The sequence below is a fragment of the Oreochromis niloticus genome, linkage group LG13, assembly GCF_001858045.2.
Source record: "Oreochromis niloticus isolate F11D_XX linkage group LG13, O_niloticus_UMD_NMBU, whole genome shotgun sequence".
Taxonomy (NCBI): Eukaryota; Metazoa; Chordata; class Actinopteri; order Cichliformes; family Cichlidae; genus Oreochromis; species Oreochromis niloticus.
Genome location: NC_031978.2, coordinates 34,188,749 through 34,202,258, shown reverse-complemented (window position 1 = coordinate 34,202,258; position 13,510 = coordinate 34,188,749). Strand labels below are relative to the sequence as shown.

At 42.1% G+C, this 13,510-nt stretch overlaps 1 protein-coding gene across 10 annotated transcripts in view; it reads right to left on the bottom strand.

Moving 5' to 3' along the window:
• Nucleotides 1-13,510, bottom strand: part of rasgrp3 (RAS guanyl releasing protein 3 (calcium and DAG-regulated)) — a 562,943-nt gene that overhangs the window by 2,596 nt on the left and 546,837 nt on the right. For all 10 annotated transcript variants that reach the window (XM_025897308.1, XM_025897306.1, XM_025897304.1 and 7 more), the window contains 2 exons: nt 13,107-13,256; nt 12,368-12,654 (listed from right to left, as the gene is read on the bottom strand). In XM_025897308.1, coding sequence (XP_025753093.1) covers nt 12,368-12,654; nt 13,107-13,256 — 437 coding nt within the window. The remainder of the gene's footprint in view (nt 1-12,367; nt 12,655-13,106; nt 13,257-13,510) is intronic.

Genomic DNA, 13,510 nt, shown 5'->3' with positions numbered 1-13,510 from the left:
GGTTTAAAACAAAACATATCCATGTGTTAGAATGGCCCAGTCAAAGTCCAGATCTAAATCCAATCGAGAATCTGTGGCAAGATCTGAAAACTACTGTTCACAAACGCTGTCCATCTAATCTGACTGAGCTGGAGCTGTTTTGCAAAGAAGAATGGGCAAGGATTTCAGTCTGTAGATGTGCAAAGCTGGTAGAGACATACCCTAAAAGACTGGCAGCTGTAATTGCATCAAAAGGTGGTTCTACAAAGTATTGACTCAAGGGGCTGAATAATTACGCACACCCCACTTTGCAGTTATTTATTTGTAAAAAATGTTTGGAATCATGTTTGATTTTTGTTCCACTTCTCACGTGTACACCACTTTGTATTGGTCTTTCATGTGGAATTCCAATAAAATTGATTCATGTTTGTGGCTGTAATGTGACAAAATGTGGAAAAGTTCAAGGAGGCCGAATACTTTTGCAAGCCACTGTATTTGAAAGAGTGAGTGTAAACACAAAACATTATATTTTATATGCTCGAATATGCAGAAAATAGGTTTAAATGTTAAACACATTTCTTCAAGTCAAAGACTGTTGCATATAAAAACATTTTTTGCTTAATGCAATGTGCATAAAATTGAAAGATTTAAACAAATAAAACAATTTTTAGAAAGAGGCTTTCCATTTGATTAAATTTTACATAATGGATTATGCAGAAAAAGTAGAATTGGGCTGAAAGGTCTATTGCTTTATTACGTATTCACTTAGCTACTTTAAAAACCATGATACACATATCATGGATTTAAAGTAGCTAAGTGACAGACAAGGTAAGCGACTCATGTTGTAACTGACGTCAGACGCTGGAGATTTTGGCGGAAAATTAAAGCGAATGGTAGTTTAGAATTGAACAAATTCCTTTAAGCTTCAGTATTACCAAATACACTTATCAATTATCTTATAACTAACAAGATTTGTCTAAATCATCTTCAACACCCTGGAGAACAACGGGGAGAGTTTAGAGGCTCTCCAAGATTATATCGATCAGTGCTTCCAGGATCTCGTGATGAAGAAGGCCCAGAGTGCAGCTTCCCCGGCCAAATCTGAGACGCCCTCGTCGAAAAGATGTCGCCCGGCAGATTCCCCCGGCACAACATCGCCAGCCGGCAAACATATTACCGACATACTGGAGTCAATTGACAAGCGATTGTCCAGTTTCGACGCAAGGCTGTCCTTGGTGGAGATTCTTCACCGGGAATTTAAATCCTTGCGAGAATCCCTGGAGTTCAGCCAGCAGCAGGTGGAAACGCTCGCTGCTGAAAATGCCACGCTAAGGGAGTCGGTGAAATGTCTCACATAAAATGTTCCCCAACAGAGAAAATAAAAAAAATAAAAGAGACAGTTATTGATCTACAAGCTCGTGGCATGCGTGATAATCTTGTATTTTCTGGTATTCCAGAAGCTGCTGGAGAAAACGCGGAGACTACGGTGAAAAGCTTCATCAAAACCCACCTGAAGCTGCCGGAGGACATGGTGGAGAACATCGCCTTTGATAGAGTGCATCGCATCGGCCCCATGCGGGCAGCGGCCGGGAGACCACGTCCTATTGTGGCCAAATTCGGCCACTTCAAACAAAAGGAACAGGTGAAAAGTCGCGGCAGGGAATTAAAAGGAACGGACATCAGCGTGAACAGTTCCCTAAAGAGATCCTGGAACGACGCAGGGTCCTCTTCCCAATCCGATGCGGCTTCATCCAGAAGGGCTCTCGCGCTGTCATCACTGTGGACCGGCTCTACGTGGACGGATAGCTTTACCGCGACCCCGGCATCACTCCGTGGCTGTATTAACTTCACACCAGATAAGAATCCGGTACACCCTTTTCATATCCACTCACACTAACTTGCATTAACATCTGTTTAACTTACCAGTATCAAATTGCATCTTAAGTGTGATATCATAGCAGAATTTACACCGTCACTCTCCGTCAATGGTTTAACTGGAATGTTTCCAGGGGGGGTTTTTCTTCTCGTTTTTTTCTCTCTTTTTCCCCCTCTTGTTTTTATGCTGCTCACCCTTGTCCTTGGTTTCTTTCTTTTTTATTTTCTTTCACTGCTTCGATCACCTGCTTCCAAACTCATCCACAAACAACATACTTTATTTCGACATTATACGCACAGCACGATCACGCACAATCATGCGCTCAACGGCAGCACATTTACCTCAGTCAGACAGCGCACACAGACCTACAGGATACACACACTTAAGCCAAGCGTACTCATATTAGTAAATATGCACACACATAGTCAGACTCAGGGAGCATCTCGCCACACATTTTTTCTCTCTCTCCTTCTCTTTAGTTATGAACAAGTGATGTATTCTCTCCACCTGTCTAAGCGACACACACAGCGTACACCCCTAGTTATACACAGACATCTATGGGCGCACTAAGGTTTGTTACATGGAATGTAAATGGAGCTGGCTCCAGAGAAAAGAGGTTAAAAATAATTAACCAACTCAAAAAACTACAGGCAGATGTTGTCCTTTTACAAGAGACCCACAGACCTCTTAGAGGTTCGAATGAACTTAAAACACCTGAGTTTCCTAATGTGTTCTCAGCTTGTTATAATTCTAGACAAAGGGGAGTAGCAATTTTAATCCATAAAAATATTAATTTCACAGTACTCGATACAGTTATAGATCCAGAGGGCAGATTCTTAATCATTAAACTATCTATACTTGATAAAACGCTATGTATTGTAAGTGTATATGGTCCAAATGTTGATGATCCCCCATTCTTTCACGTTTTTTTCCAGTGTACTCTCTGAACACTTAGATGGCACACTTGTTCTTGGAGGCGACCTCAACCTTGGACTAAATGAAGAAATGGATAGGCTCAATACAGCAGGAACTCAGCGTAATTGGCAGTCCACAAATATAATCAAACGGTGAGCGACTTTGGCCTTTGCGATGCATGGCGCTCCCTTCACCCCAACAGTAAGGAATACACTTTCTTCTCACATGTTCATCACTCCTACTCTCGTCTGGATTATTTTTTGGTCAGCAGCTCACTGCTGAGTGACATTTCAGACACTGAGATTCACCCTATAGCTGTCAGCGATCATGCTCCTGTATCTTTAACACTAATGCACAAGAATAATACTACGCCAAGTAAAAACTGGAGATTTAATACATCACTATTTAAAGATGAAGACTTTATTAAATATTTTAAAAAAGAGTGGACTTCATATTTAGACTTCAATGACACTCCCGGAACATCAGCTTCTGTTCCATGGGAAGCAGGGAAAGCTGTGATGAGAGGTAAAATAATTTCTTTCTCATCACATAAAAAGAAAGAAGAAAATAAAAATATTCAGGAATTAGAAAAAACCATCAAATCCCTAGAAGAAGCCTACGTGTCCCACCAAGATCAGGAAACATTGAACAAAATACGCAAAACGAAACTAGAATTAAATGAGATAATTGATAAAAAAACAAAATTCTTAATACAAAGACTACGCTTACAAAATTATGAGCATGGTAATAAATCCGGTCAATTTCTAGCAAGCCAGCTAAAAATAAATAAAGAAAAAACAACTATATGTGCTGTTCAAGATTCATCTGGGAACAAAGTATATGACCCGAAACAAATAAACAACATTTTCAGAGATTTCTATAAAACGTTGTATTCACCACAAATAAACCCATCTAAAAAGGAAATTGATCAGTTTTTGGACAACATAACTCTTCCAAAATTACTAGAAACTCAATCAATGGCACTGGATTCACCACTGACGCCAGGTGAACTCCAGGAAGCCCTGATAAGTCTGCCTAATAATAAGGCTCCAGGTCCAGACGGCTTTCCTGCAGAATTCTACAAAGAATTCTGGACGATTCTAGCACCAGTTTTTTACAGAACGTTGTTGGAAATCAAAGAAAAGGGCAGACTTCCATCAAATATGAATTCTGCAAACATTAAACAGTCTTACTTGTTATCGTCTATCGTCCACCTGGGCCTTACACAGAGTTCCTCTCTGATTTCTCAGACTTTTTATCTGATTTAGTGCTCAGCTCAGATAAAATAATTATTGTGGGTGATTTTAACATCCATGTAGATGCTAAAAATGACAGCCTCAACATGGCATTTAATCTGTTATTAGACTCAATTGGCTTCTCTCAAAATGTAAAAGAACACACCCACCACTTTAATCACACTCTAGATCTTGTTTTAACATATGGCATAGAAACTGAACATTTAACAGTGTTTCCTGAAAACCCTCTCCTGTCTGACCATTTCCTGATAACATTTACATTTACAATAACTGATTACACAGCAGTGGAGAGTAGACTTTATCACAGTAGATGTCTTTCTGAAAGCGCTGTAACTAAGTTTAAGAATATAATCCACCCACTGTTATCATCTTCAATGCCCTGTACCAACATAGAGCACAGCAGCTATCTGAATGCTACCCCAACAGAGGTCGATTATCTTGTTAATAATTTTACCACCTCACTACGTACGACGCTGGATACTGTAGCTCCTGTGAAAACTAAGGCCTCAAATCCGAAGTACCTGACTCCGTGGTATAATTCTCAAACACGTAGCCTAAAGCAGATTACTCGTAAGCTGGAGAGGAAATGGCGTGTCACAAATTTAGAGGATCATCAATTAGCCTGGAGAAATAGTTTGCTGCTTTATAAGAAAGCCCTCCGCAAAGCCAGAACATCTTACTATTCGTCACTGATTGAAGAAAATAAGAACAACCCCAGGTTTCTCTTCAGCACTGTAGCCAGGCTGACAAAAAGTCAGAGCTCTTTTGAGCCAACAATCCCTTTAACATTAACTAGTAATGACGTCATGAACTTCTTCACAAATAAAATTTTTATCATTAGAGAAATAATTACCAATAATCATCTCACAGATGTAATATTATCTACAGCTACATTTAGTACCATTGATATTCAGTTAGACTCTTTAACTCCAATTGATCTTTCTGAGTTCACTTCAATAATTAATTCCTCCAAACCATCAACGTGTCTTTTAGACCCCATTCCTACAAAACTGCTCAAAGAAGTCCTGCCATTAATTAATTCTTCGATCTTAAATATGATCAACCTATCTCTAATAATTGGCTATGTACCACAGGCCTTCAAGGTGGCTGTAGTTAAACCTTTACTCAAAAAGTCATCTCTAGACCCAGCTGTCTTAGCTAATTATAGGCCAATCTCCAACCTTCCTTTCATATCAAAAATCCTTGAAAGAGTAGTTGTCAAACAGCTAACAGATCATCTGCAGAGGAATGGCTTATTTGAAGAGTTTCAGTCAGGTTTCAGAGCTCAGCACAGCACAGAAACAGCTTTAGTGAAGGTTACAAATGATCTTCTTATGGCCTCTGACAGTGGACTCATCTCTGTGCTTGTCCTGCTAGACCTCAGTGCAGCGTTCGATACTGTCGACCATAATATCCTATTAGAGCGACTAGAACATGCTGTAGGTATTAAAGGTACTGCACTGCAGTGGTTTGTATCATATCTATCTAATAGACAAGGTCAAGGTCAATTATCATAGACAAGGTCAATTATGGAGTTCCACAGGGTTCAGTGCTAGGACCAATTCTGTTTACATTATACATGCTTCCCTTAGGCAGCATCATTAGAAGACATAGCATAAATTTTCACTGCTATGCAGATGACACGCAGCTCTATCTATCCATGAAGCCAGGTAACACACACCAATTAGTTAAACTGCAGGAATGTCTTAAAGACATAAAGACCTGGATGGCCGCTAACTTTCTGTTTCTTAATTCAGATAAAACTGAGGTTATTATACTCGGCCCTGAAAATCTTAGAAATATGGTATCTAAGCAGATTCTTACTCTGGATGGCATTACCTTGGCCTCCAGTAACACTGTGAGGAACCTTGGAGTCATTTTTGACCAGGACATGTCCTTCAATGCACATATTAAACAAATATGTAAGACTGCTTTCTTCCATTTGCGCAACATCTCTAAAATTAGAAATATCCTGTCTCAGAGTGATGCTGAAAAACTGGTTCATGCATTCATCATTTCCAGGCTGGACTACTGCAATTCATTATTATCAGGATGTCCTAAAAACTCGCTGAAAAGTCTTCAGCTGATCCAAAATGCTGCAGCAAGAGTCCTGACAAGGACTAGAAAGAGAGAGCATATTTCTCCAGTTTTGGCTTCCCTTCATTGGCTTCCTGTTAAATCCAGAATTGAATTCAAAATCCTGCTCCTCACATACAAGGTCTTAAATAATCAGGCCCCATCTTATCTTAATGACCTTGTAGTACCATATCACCCTATTAGAGCACTTCGCTCTCGCTCTGCAGGCCTACTTGCTGTTCCTAGAGTATTTAAAAGTAGAATGGGAGGCAGAGCCTTCAGTTTTCAGGCCCCTCTTCTGTGGAACCAGCTTCCAGTTTGGATTCAGGAGACAGACACTATCTCTACTTTCAAGATTAGGCTTCAAACTTTCCTTTTTGCTAAAGCATATAGTTAGGGCTGGACCAGGTGACCCTGAATCCCCCCTTAGTTATGCTGCAATAGACGTAGGCTGCCGGGGATTCCCATGATGCATCGAGTTTTTCCTTTCCAGTCACCTTTCTCACTCACTATGTGTTAATAGACCTCTCTGCATCGAATCATATCTGTTATTAACCTCTGTCTCTCTTCCACAGCATGTCTTTATCCTGTTTTCCTTCTCTCACCCCAACCGGTCGCAGCAGATGGCCGCCCCTCCCTGAGCCTGGTTCTGCCGGAGGTTTCTTCCTGTTAAAAGGGAGTTTTTCCCTTCTCACTGTCGCCAAAGTGCTTGCTCATAGGGGGTCATATGATTGTTGGGTTTTTCTCTGTATCTATTATTGTGCGATCTACTGTACAATATAAAGCGCCTTGAGGCGACTTTTGTTGTGATTTGGTGCTATATAAATAAAACTGAATTGAATTGAATTAATCTCCTCCTAAAACCAGGCAAAGACCCTGTATATCCCTCAAACTATCATCCAATATCCCTTATAAATGTAGACCTTAACATAATCTGCAAAGCTCTCTGAAAGAGATTAGAGAAAAAAAACCCCCTCTTAATTCATCCTGACCAAACTGGTTTCATAAAAGGTAGGCACTCATCAACAAATACACGTAGATTACTTAATTTGATAGACTACTCATACAGTAAAAACATCGAAACTACAATATTTTCTTTAGATGCAGAAAAAGCATTTGACAGAGTTAACTGGAAATTTCTATTTGCAACTTTACACAAATTTGGTTTTGGATCCTCTTTCATAAACTGGTTAAAAATATTATACAATTCCCCAACAGCTTGTGTCAAAACAAATGACTAAACATCCTCCAGCTTCTGTCTCCTGAGGGGCACCAGGCAGGGATGCCCACTCTCCCCTTCACTGTTTGCAATTTTTATTGAACCACTAGCAGCAGCAATTAGACAGAATTCAGTAATTAAGGGCATAAAATGCAAGAACGTGGAACATAAAATCAGCCTTTATGCGGATGATGTGCTACTTTTTCTCCAAAACTCATAAACCAATCTCTCTGGGGTGATTGAATTGATAAACTCTTTTGCAAGAATATCAGATTACTCAATTAACTGGTCAAAATCTACAGTCCTTCTGATTAATTGCCCCTTCTATAATTCTTCTTTTACACCACTGCAATCAGGAAATATAAAATACTTAGGTGTTAATGTTTCTCCCAAGCTTGCAGATCTAACTAAATTAAACCATATCCCACTTTTAAAGAAGGTAGAAGGCGATCTGGCTAGATGGAAATGTCTACCCATATCACTCATGGGAAGGGTTACCACTATAAAAATGATGGTCTTACCAAAAATAAGTTATTTATTCTCAAGGATCCCAACTAAACCACCACAAGATTGGTTCAGATCTCTAGATTCATATATGTCCAAATTCCTTTGGAAAGATAAAACCCCACGTATAAGCTTAAAAACACTACAAAAGACCAAGGATAAAGGAGGATTAGAACTACCTAACTTTCAGCACTACTTCTTAGCCAACAGGCTTCAGCTTATCTCAGGATGGCTAAAACATACCCTCTTAGACGAACCTTGGCTAGATGTAGAACAAGCACTTTGCAATAATCTTGAGATTTCAGACCTACCATTTATCAGCTCAAACATCCAACGACATGAATGCTTCAAAAGCGTCAACATCAGCTCTTCTCTGACAGCATGGTGGGAGTTTCTAAAATTGACAGAGTCTTCATTAATCCCATGCAAACGAACACCTATCTGGAACAAGCTTGACATATTACAAAAAAAAATATGATAAACTTTCCAGATTGGAGTGATAAAGGAATCAAGCTGTAGATACTTAGAACATATATTAGAAGGAATGGAATTTATTCCATTTGACAGACTAGTTACACAATATGGGATCAACAAGAAAAGATTTTTAGAATAACAACAAATTAAATCCATAGTAAAAAAGAAATTTAAACCGGGTCAAGTTGAACTACAAACACCACCAAGTGTGGTACAATTTCTTACTCTTAAAACCCCAAAATTACTTTCCAAAATATACAGAATGCTTTCTAAAACAGATGAATCAATATCACTTCCTATTGCAAAATGGGAAGCGGATTTATCAGTTAACTTAGACCAAAACCTCTGGTCTCAGATATGCTTAAAAACCTTTCATTTAATTAGAAATCCCAGTCTTCAATTAATTCAATACAAAATACTACATAGAGTGCACTATACAGGTCATCGGATGTTCAAGATGGGCTTTACGTCTACCAACAACTGCTCACACTGCCAAACCAATTCACCGGACAATTACATCCACGCTCTTTGGTTCTGTCCACCAGTGCAGAAGTTTTGGCGCGAGATATGTGAAGACTTATCGAAGTGTCTGAAATGTAACATTCCAACTTCCCATTTTGTGTGTTTGTTGGGCAGCTTAGATAATGTCACTACAGAAAAGAATATAGCCCATGTGGTTTTCACTGCCCTATGCATAGCCAAGAAAACAATATAGAAATTATCTATTAGATTACATTAGTCTTGATACAGCCTCTGCCACCACATCAGATCAATTGGCTGCGGTCGTGAGGTCTCAGAATCTGCTCTGTGAGCAAAAGAGTGACAAGATCACGGAATCGACGGCTAATAACATCATGGAGAAACTCGCAGCTATCCAACGGGAGATTGAGAGACCAGTGTCGGAGTGTTAAAAACAGCTTGAAATTCTCATGAGTTGTTGGCAAAAAGAAAAATCACCATCATAATGCGGCTACCCCTTCGGCGCCAGCTGTGGGCTCAAGGCTGGAGCTGAACAAAAACTCCCTGATAACGACTGTGTTGAGTCTGTTCCTTCCCATTCCATACAAGGCCACCTGGGTTGGCTGGAAGACTGTTTACTTAGCCTGGCAGGGCGAAGGACACTGTCTCAGCTGAACTATGGACACGCACACACATACATATACTGATACTGATAAGCACTCACTGACGCATCACCCTCCCTACCCAACGCCACCTCCAATGCTTACCTCCCCTCTGATGTGGACATCGGGTCAGTTGGAGGCGCAGTCGAAGATTGCAGCGGTCCCAGATCAGATGTGCACACTGGAACACTTTCCCATGTTGCTTGTCTGTGTTTATTGTGTTATGGTGTGTTGATATCTGTGCATTCCTGTATTATCCTTTTGTGTTACATATTTCGATTTTTTTTTCCTCGCTACCTGGCCTGATCTGTCTCCCCAATGTGATGTTTGTATTGTATGTACGGTCGGCAAGGTCTGTCATCTCGGTTGTGGGCAAAAGACTTGCAACTGACAAATAAAGGCTATCTCATCTCATCTCATCTCAATTGCTCTGGGCTCCGTTGATCAGCTCCATCACCTAGCGGGGGTGTCCTGGGCTCTGTGGGGCCGGGCGGCGCTGCTGAACTAGGCCTCGGTCCGGATGGGCCTGGGCCCCCCTTTCCCTGGCGGGTTGCAGAGTATGGGGGTGCCTACTGGGGTCAGCGGGGGAGCTGGCCCCAGGGAGGGGTCACTTGCCCCTCCCTTCCTTCCCTCCCCATCTCCAGCTGCCTCCCTCTTCCCGCTCCACCACAATCACCCACACATGCAGGGCCTTGGGGTAAAGGTGTGTCACCAGGGTGCAGGGGAGGCATCCCCCCCTCTGTCCCCTTCTGGCTGCCTGTGCCTCAATTTTATCCCACAACTTAGACATTCACATTACTCACACTCTCATTACACATACATAGAGGACCTTGGGGGTGGGCAAGCTACACTGTACCCAAAAGACCATCAGGGTGTACAACCTCACCCCTGACGTCGTAGCCCACCTCTCAATTTTAAATACATGTAGACATCGAGGGCTATCAGGAGGGGTTATGCGCTTACCTGCTGCTCTCTGGCAGGTAGCTCCATGCCCTCCTGGGTTTTAAATGCACCTTAGAACACACATGCATCAACACTACATTTGAGCGGGCGGAGGGAGGCTTGGAGTCTTCACACCCCCCTGTTCTCTGCGGCCTGTTGGAGCAGGGGGGCTAGGATGAGGAGTTGGCCGTCCGATTGGGGTCTGGAATGTGGGGGCTCCCTGCTGCTGCTGAGCCGGGGCAGTCTGCTTCTCTCCACCCCAGGGAAAAGGGTAACACTACTTGGGTCTGGGTGCAGTTTCCCCCTCCGGGGGCAAGGGTACCTAGACCTGGGGCTTAGAGTGTGTACAGTGTCTCTTTATGTCTGTCTCCACGTTGGGTGAGTGTTGAGTAATTGCATATGAGAGCATGAGGGGGGTGGGAATGGATGTTTGTATCTGCGTGTGCCTGTATGTCTGTGTCTATATGTCAGGTTGGGTGTCAGACGCCACCTCTCTAGGGACATCTCAGGCCCTCCAAGGTATGGAGACCTATCTCCCCCCACCACTTCCACTGCCAGTGGCAGACGCCCTCAGTCATCAGTGCGTTGGTGATTCGTTGTGAATGGGGATGGGCGTCCGGGTACCCACAGGCTCACTCCATGGTGGCTGCTTGTCAGGGCCTGGAACCTGGGGCTCGTTGGGGCCACTTCGGGGGTGGGGTGCCCTCGGCCTCTCGGCCTGGGGCTCGGTCACTCTGGCACAGCTGGCTGCCAGCGGAGCTCACGGGCACGTCACTGCAACCCCCCTGGCTTCTGCTCCGCGGCTGCTGAGTGACCCCTCATCTGGGGCTCTCCTCAGCTCTTTCTGGGATAGTGGCGCGCCTCTGTTGGTCTTCCTTGGTCTCTTGTGTTCTGAGGGCCTCTGGATGTCTGGAGCCTTGATCTCCTCCATACCTGCTTCATGCCCTGGAGGACTGGGCTGTGGCTCCCCACACCCTCTAGCAGATCATTACATGAAGGAACCTTTTAAATACAAGCGCGCTCATGCTCACAGGTGTACACACAGGGACTCACACACACAAATTACACCCTTTTTGGCTCCTACCTCAAAGCACACTGTGCGCTGTCGATCTTACGTGCTGCACAATAATGTTTAATATTTAGTTTTTACTGTTACATTCCCATAGATCATCATGATGTTATTTATTATGTTGCTCTTTTTTTTTCTTCTGCTGGTTTTCTCTTTTTTCTTTCTCAACAGGTGATCCAGGTGATTGATATATGTATCTTATGTCTGCTTATTTTGTTGGTTTTTGTTTTTTGCCCTTTATCCCCGTCCCTCTTCCCCGCTGTTTTTCTTTCCCTTTTTTTCTCCCCTTTCTTTTCCCCAGTCAAGTCTATCCCGTATTTAACAAGTGAAAAGAAAATAAAATAAACAAGAAAAAAAAGAAAAAAAAAGAAAAGTAGCTAAGTAGCTAAGTAACTAATTACGTTTAATAATAAGTAATTAGTAAAGTAATGGGATTACTTTTTGGAGACGTAATCAGTAATGGGTAACTAGTTACTTTTTTCAAGTAACTTGACCAACACTGGTCCTAACACTGTAATAAGTTATCTAACCCAAAAAGAAACAAAAAGAACAAATCAAAAGTAGAATGTGAGGCAGAGCAATCAGTCTGGGTTCAGGAGACTGACAGCTTAGTTGAATCAAGTGACCCTGAACCATGCCTTAGTTATTACTGGTTTACACTGGTTGACTTCCCAGGATGCACTGAGCCGCTCTCCTCCTCTTTTCACTGCTGATATGTTTACATGTCACTACTGAATGTCATTAACTTTAGTCTTCTCTCTCTATGCACTGTTTTTCATTTTTACTCACAACCCCACCAGATCTGCTGACCAAGGTATCTATCTGTTAAAAAAAATCAATTCATTTGAATTCAAATTGATTTATATAAAAGGCACAACAAAAATCCAAAGAATAATTAAAAAAAATGCTTCCAGTGCAGTGTGGTGCAGAACCTGCCTGGTACTGCCTGCCACTCTGGTTTTCCCAGCAGGCGAAACCCTTGTTTTTAAACATTTTCCTGTGAGTTCTGTATTTCATTTTGGGGAAGGTGTGAGCACCACTGTCTGCCACTTCCCAGGCATGTTCAGGCCACAGTGGTTCAGTCTGCGTAGCCTGGCTTGTGGTGGCTCTCTGCAGGCGCACAGAGATTCTCTGGGCTGAGCCCGTCATCAGGGTGATGGACTGAGTGTCGAGAGCTGGAACTGCTGGTGTGACAGCGGGGAACTCAAACACCTCGTCCTCATCTGAAAAAAAACAAAACAGAGGACTGTGAGCAAATTATTTATAATGTCGTGATACACCTCAGGTATTTAGGCTTGGTTGCAGCTGCTTAGGATCTAAGCATCAAATGTACAAAGTAAAGGCATTAGGTTTTTTTACTATAGTAGTGCAGTAATGCTTTCTGCCTCTTAAAACCCCAGTGATTTTCCTGTGGTTTAAAATCTTACGTGACTTCTGAAATCGCAGTTCCAGGCAACTAAAAACTCTTGCTACATTGTATCATGTCATCTTAACAAGAATAAATTTAACAAGTCTTAAGTCATTGAATTTCGTTCAGATCGTATATGATCTAAGCACGCACCATAGAAACATTAAATTATTTTGTTCTAATTATAAGTTAGACTTTTGCAAAGGTAATCACCTCCCATTTTCACTTTTTTGAGTGTATGCAGTGTTTGCAGTAGCTAAAAATGACCTTGACAGGCAGGCAATGTGGGGCTGCTGGGCAGTGAGCTGTGAGTTCCTCTGACTGGAGAAACACTGCCCAGAGAGCCAGAGCGAATCAGCTTCCTACAGGCCAGAACCAGCAGCTCACGGCATTGTTTATGACAGTTAACACCACAGTCTGCAAAGCAAAAATAGAAGCATATAGTCAAATGTATTCAAGTATCCATAGTCTCCTGACAGTTTGGCAGTTCGAATGTGAAGATCAACTTTCTTGCTTTGTTGTTGGAACAGTAGCTTCACAGGCAGCAACAACACATTCTCACATCAGCCTAACTCACACCCTTCTCCTGATTTAGCCTCTACATCACCTGAATGTCAAATTTCTTTCTCTCTGCAAATGGACGTCCACCTCAGAGGATCCTGCATAAATCA